The sequence below is a fragment of the Scylla paramamosain genome, chromosome 5 (assembly GCF_035594125.1).
Source record: "Scylla paramamosain isolate STU-SP2022 chromosome 5, ASM3559412v1, whole genome shotgun sequence".
Taxonomy (NCBI): domain Eukaryota; kingdom Metazoa; phylum Arthropoda; class Malacostraca; order Decapoda; family Portunidae; genus Scylla; species Scylla paramamosain.
The window spans coordinates 28,901,119-28,907,555 of NC_087155.1; the positions used below are offsets into that span (position 1 = coordinate 28,901,119).

At 37.0% G+C, this 6,437-nt stretch overlaps 1 protein-coding gene across 1 annotated transcript in view; it reads right to left on the reverse strand.

The window, feature by feature from the left end:
• LOC135100977 (uncharacterized) overlaps nucleotides 1-6,437 on the reverse strand; it is a 45,938-nt gene that overhangs the window by 39,475 nt on the left and 26 nt on the right. The window contains 9 exon segments of the mRNA XM_064004594.1: nucleotides 93-203; nucleotides 444-523; nucleotides 1,366-1,573; nucleotides 2,576-2,686; nucleotides 5,135-5,257; nucleotides 5,952-6,023; nucleotides 6,025-6,180; nucleotides 6,182-6,196; nucleotide 6,437. The exon segment at nucleotide 6,437 is cut by the window's right edge and continues 26 nt beyond it. Coding sequence (XP_063860664.1) covers nucleotides 93-203; nucleotides 444-523; nucleotides 1,366-1,573; nucleotides 2,576-2,686; nucleotides 5,135-5,257; nucleotides 5,952-6,023; nucleotides 6,025-6,180; nucleotides 6,182-6,196; nucleotide 6,437 — 877 coding nt within the window.

The following is a 6,437-nucleotide window of genomic DNA, read 5'->3' on the forward strand; positions in this document are numbered from 1 at the left end:
CTTGGAAAAAGAATATATCATTAATGTGATGGGTAGCAAGAGTTCTTGACTACAAAAATCAGCATCATCCATGACCAATGATTCAGACTTACCTTTGCCTGAGCAAGTTCCACAGCCTTTGCAATGCATAAAAACACCAGTTCTCTTTGAGGTGTTTGTGGCAATTTCATCAAGGTGTTGTATATGGGTATGGGCATTTCCCACTGCAAAGTTAAGAAAAGGAAAAAAGTGAAGATCACTGAACCCTGATGTAAGTTTCAGGAAAAAATGTCCAATACTTGATTTACTTTGGTTTAGGATAGGTATTTCTCTTTAGCTTTTACACTGCAAGTGCAAACATAATTGTCAAATCATGTCAATTTGAAATTTGCAGTTTACATATTATGTCAATCTGAAATTGTCATGTAGATAGTTTTATGAACATACTGCAAAAAATATCTTACTTTAGTATTGAGTTCTGGAATTTCCTTTTTTGGTATGTCTTGTCTAGGAGGTAATGTAGTTTTATAAAGCATCACAGCATTTTTTCAGTACTTCTGGATTGTAGGAATGAATCAGCTCCCATATTATGTCATTCAGGCTATTTGGGTCTGCTACAAATAGATGAAATATCAATTAGGAAAGATGTTCTGATAGCCTTCAAACAATCTTTTCATTTGAAATAATAGAAAGATCAGAAGTAAGGCATTTTGTGGCTTCTCTGTATGAACTTACTTACTTAGGTGGCTGGTAAATGACAATGTGAAATGCAGGACAAAGTTATCTGAGTAACAATGGATGAGACAATTAATTTGGCTGAGAAGATCATTTATGAATAACAGGAATATGGTGAGCAATAGAACAGAGCCATGTGGAATACCTTTTATATATTATCCTAATATCATTCCCATGACAGCATTTACCATCTATCTGTTCTCTTGTCTGTTCATGAGACCATCATACAGAGAAGTAAATTCCTAGCCCTCTTATTCTGTCCCTTTTAGTTGCCTCTTATGACATGCATGGAATGTAGTGGCAGTATTCTGAGCCTCTGCCACAAAGTCTTGTAGTACGGTGGGTTACAAGACTGTCTCTTTCCACCATGGACTGAAGGAGCTAAGAGTGTGAATGATGTGTGTGTGTGTGTGTGTGTGTGTGAGAATATGTGATGTCTGGGCCATCTCATTTGGGATACCTGGCATGATATATAAATAGTTAAATTTATGATTTGACTGTAAAGTTGCAAAGAGTACTTATTGCTTGCTTCAATCTAAATAGCAAAGGAATGATGCTTGATAAGTGGATGCAATGCATATATCTGCTCACAATACACCACTCAGTAAGCCCATCATGATGCAATCATCAGATGCATAAACTACTTCTCACCTGATTGATAAACTTGATGTGATTCTTCATACTTAGGCCACATCAAAAGCAATTCTTCCTGTGAGAACAGAGCTTTGATTGGAGGACAAGCTCTGATTGCAGGAATGAGGGTCTCAGATATGTCTGAGGCAATACTTACGGCCATTATGAACATGCGCAGTCTTTCTTTGTGTGAGTTGTTGAATTTTGAGAACTTTGCTGCTAATGCCTGAAAATAAATAAAATCTTGAATTTTCAAACATACTGTAGGTGAAATCAGTATCTGTACACTTGCCTGCTTCTGTATTTCCTCCTTCCTATGACTTAAACTCTTTCAAGAGGGAGGTTTCACAGCATTCATCCTCAAATTTTTGCTAAATGTTTCTGATTCTGTTTAAGAACCAGCACCTCTGTGGACCTTTTTTTTTTTTCTCTTCCTATTTTGTTTTTCTTGGCTGGTAAAAAAAAAAAAAAAAAAAAACACTAGGTCTATCACTGGTAGGCCCTAACAACCACTCATAAGCTTACGTTTCATTTCCTTCCCTAAGATGCACACAGACTGGTGGGTTAAATATCAAGACAGCAGTAGATATGGAACAAAATCAAGTTATACAGAATATCTAAAGATGCATTTCCAAGAGTAAACAAGCATTATTTGCAAAAATTTCATGCACAAAGAATCTAATTGCAAACTTCTAGAGCAGGGGTTCCCAACCTGGGGGTACATGTACCCCCAGTGGTACATTTGCACTTTTCAGGGGGTACATTGGATCTTAGAGAATAACAACTACTGTGCAATACATGGTGTAGTAATCTACAGTCAGATTGCACAATGTTGTGTTTTTTACAATTTTCTCATTTTAGTAAGCAAAACTTAAATCTAAATTATATCAGGAGTAGAGTGAATACCATTTGGTTTTTCACTATTATGGAACTAACTGTGGCTGCAATCTGTACTGTGCCTGAAAGGATCAGGTACAGGATATAATGATCATCATGGATAATAAAAAGAAAGATATGTATGTGATGTATGTGATGCAGTATTGTGTCTACGTCTACAAATTTCATAATAAAATTATATCAAAATATTACAATTCCATCTTTTTTTATTATTAATTTATTTATGGGTACAAGGGAACCCATAAAAATGTCTAAGGGGTACAGAGGAACAAAAAGATTGAGAACCTGTTCTAGAGGAACTGTAACGAGGGATATTTCAATATTCTCTTACCTGAATCAAAAACTGAACCCCTGATTTCCCAGACTGTGCCAAGTGAAGGGGGTAGCCACTGTTCCATGATTCTCCTTCCAGTACACATCGAATGGTGTTGAGAGTCTGTACCTGAAATATTCATATTATTATATATGATATATTATACACTCAAATGTGTATATAACAGTTACAAGTCCTACAGTCTAAATAATCCTTACAGTGTGTTCTTGACAGCACTGAAAAGTACCATAGTGACATGTTATGAACTGATTTGTAAGGATATGAAGTGTGCTTGTATCAAATTATTACAGTTGTACAGTAATGAAAAGTGGTTGTTGTCAAAGTTGCCTGATAAATTTCATCTACATTACTGACTGGAAAATGACATCATTCAGGTGTGGGAAATGAGAACTGTGCAAAAAGTCAACTATCACAAACCTGTGCACAAATTGATGTGTCTCACTTTTTGGAATTTAAACCATAAAATAGCATCTGAATCATCATCAGTAGTGAACAAGCTTTTTTGCCCTTCCAGACAGAAGCAGCACCTTCAAATCAGCTTGTAAATATAGTAGAAAATACATTTCCATATGAGGAACAACATCCTCAATCTTACTACAGCACCTCAAGGCTCACAATCACCACTATGTTGTCTTGAAACACCACACACTTTCCACTGCCATTCACAAAAAGTGTTTGCTGGTAACCTCAATACCTTTTAAAGTAACAAAGTAGTGTAAAGTTTAACCTTTTTGGATTTGTTATCTAACAGCTATAATGGACTCACAAATATTGCAGTTTATTATGTCTCCACCCATACACCTTCACTGCTATTACCAGTCAAAAGTCATTGTCCATAAGGTAACTTTACCATGAAATAACTTTAGTAGTGTTTGGCAAATCACTCAATAGGTTATTTTCCAACAAAACTGTTCATGAATGCATTAGGAAATACAGTGGAACTTTGGTTACCGAACGCCTCCCTTTTCGAACAGATTTTTGAACTCATAATTGCTTTGGCTGCCATACCATAATTCAGTTCTTGAACAAAGTTAGGTACTTAATTTCAAATACTAAAAAACAAAGCAGAAGCTGTTATTTTTTACTAATTTATAGTTTTCATAAATATATCCTTGGTTTTTTATGTATTTGGAGGAGACAGTAATTCAATCTTTGAAATATTTTGCTAGTGCATTAGATGCACTTTTTTCTAAAAAAAAAAAAAAAAAAAAAAAAAAAAAAAAAAAAAAAAATGTATCTAATAATTACTGTGTCCAATGCAGCCATAGTACAGATACCTGGGTATGTAAGCCCAGGTCTGTAGGTGTGCACTTGAAGCAGTAGTACACTATGCACAAATATTGTTATTAATATTACTGCTAATAATTCTCTCTCTCTCTCTCTCTCTCTCTCTCTCTCTCTCTCTCTCTCTCTCTCTCTCTCTCTCTCTCTCTCTCTCTCTCTCTCTCTCTCTCTCTCTCTCTCTCTCTCTCTCTCTCTCTCTCTCTCTCTCTCTCTCTCTCTCTCTCTCTCTCTCTCTCTCCCTTCCCTACCTCCCTCTCCCTTCCCTCCCTCCCTCCCTCCATCCCACACTCTCTCTCTCTCTCTCTCTCTCTCTCTCTCTCTCTCTCTCTCTCTCTCTCTCTCTCTCTCTCTCTCTCTCTCTCTCCTTTCCTACCCTCCTCTCCCTTGTCCCTTATCTCTGACGGATAAGGGAGAGGGGAGGTGACAGGGAGGGCCAGAGGTTTAAAACAAGACTAAAGAGGAAGGGAGAAGAAAGGAAAAAGAAGAGGAAGGGAAATAACCAGGAAAGGAAAGTACATGGGATAAGGAAGTGGAAGGAGGGTGAAGGAAGATCTTGGCTGGAAGGATGGGGAGAAAGTAGAAAGAATAAATATAAGCAGCAAAGGTGAGGAGTGAGTGAAGAGAGAGAGAGAGAGAGAGAGAGAGAGAGAGAGAGAGAGAGAGAGAGAGAGAGAGAGAGAGAGAGAGAGAGAGAGAGAGAGAGAGAGAGAGAGACAGGAAGTATTGAGAAATAAGTATTCTCTTTTCCTGTACCCTACTCCTTTTCATTTTCCTCTATCCTTCCCCTTCACATTTATGTTCCTTCCATCCATTTTTGTTGTCATTCAGTCTCATTCTATTTTAGCAATCTTCAGGATTGCCCCCGCCCCCAACTTCTCTCTCTCTCTCTCTCTCCCTTCCCTTCTTACATCCACCCCATGCCCCCCTTCTCTCTCTCTCTCTCTCTCTCTCTCTCTCTCTCTCTCTCTCTCTCACACACACACACACACACACACACACACACACACACACACACACACACACACACATCCAGAGAGAGAGAGAGAGAGAGAGAGAGAGAGAGAGAGAGAGAGAGAGAGAGAGAGAGAGAGAGAGAGAGAGAGAGAGAGAGAGAGAGAGAGAGAGAGAGAGAGAGAGAGAGAGAGAGAGAGAGAGAGAGAGAGAATCTATGAGAGCCTTACCAGTTTTCAAAACTAATATAAAGAACTCTGAAGTTATAGACAATGGCAAAGAATCTTTTAAATGAAAGACATAACTTTTTAAAGAAATTACCTGCATAAGTAGTCCTTGAGGAGTTTTCTTGGGCCAGGCTTGCAAGTCCAATTCAAGATTTTTGCGAAGATATAATGGAATTTCAAATACCAAATTGTCCTCGGACAGAACTTTGACTAAATCCTGGAAGGCAACATGTTTAAGTGTACTTGTACTATATCACAAATCAGGAGTTCACATAACAGCTCACTCATGAAACGTGAAACACTAAAATGTATAATGTACTTCAGGGAGTTGCCAACCTGTGGACAGAGATGAGGTCACCAAATGGGAAATCACATGGTCCCTAAATGGTCAGTAGGGATAAAACTGTGCCATGATCAACAGTTTCAGTTCTCTCTGTCTGATGTGGTCCTTCTGTCAACCTCTTCATTTAACCCCATAATTATATCTCTTTGTAATTGCAAACAAGACTAGAGACCTCATTGAAATCAGTTATAATTACTGCACTATGATTTTAATTTTTATAATTTCTTCTGATTCTTCTGATTCAGATTTTCAAGCCAAGACTTGTGTCCCTGAAGCTGAGGAAGTTTAGGATCCAAGTTATGCAATATGTAGAAGGAACAAGATGCCTAAGTTGGATAAAACTTAGAGAAAGTAGTGGAAACACACGCGCGCCGTGCACGCACGCACACACACACCACACACACACACACACACACACACACACACACACACACACACACATCACACACACACAAATAAAAATAAATAAATAAATTAATTAAATAATTAACTAAAAAAAACAATAACAATAATAATAACAAATAAATAAGCAAGTAAATACACAACAAAAAATAAAACAGAACCTTACCTGGTATCCATTACCCAGAGAGTACAGAAATCTGTCATAGAGTGATCTTTTTTCTAATGGGGTTGACCGTCCCACAAAGTGAAGCACAGCTGCTGTAGTATCCTTTTAGCTTGTCAATATTTACTTGACAATACTCTGGCTGTGGCCCCAGTTCTGACATCAATTTATAAGCCTCAGCAAAGTGTGAATATCCATCTTCATATCTTTCTTGAAGAAAGTGATATGCTCCCCAAATCATAGTGTATCTGCAAAGAGAGCAAAAGGGAAGCTAAGACCTAAATTTTATAGTAAGGGTACTAACACCATATACGAGTGTATATATATATATATATATATATATATATATATATATATATATATATAGATATATATATATATATACTATATATATATATATATATATATATATATATATATATATATATATATATATATATATATTGACTATTTGACTACTGAACTTCCAAAGTGGAGCACATTCTGACC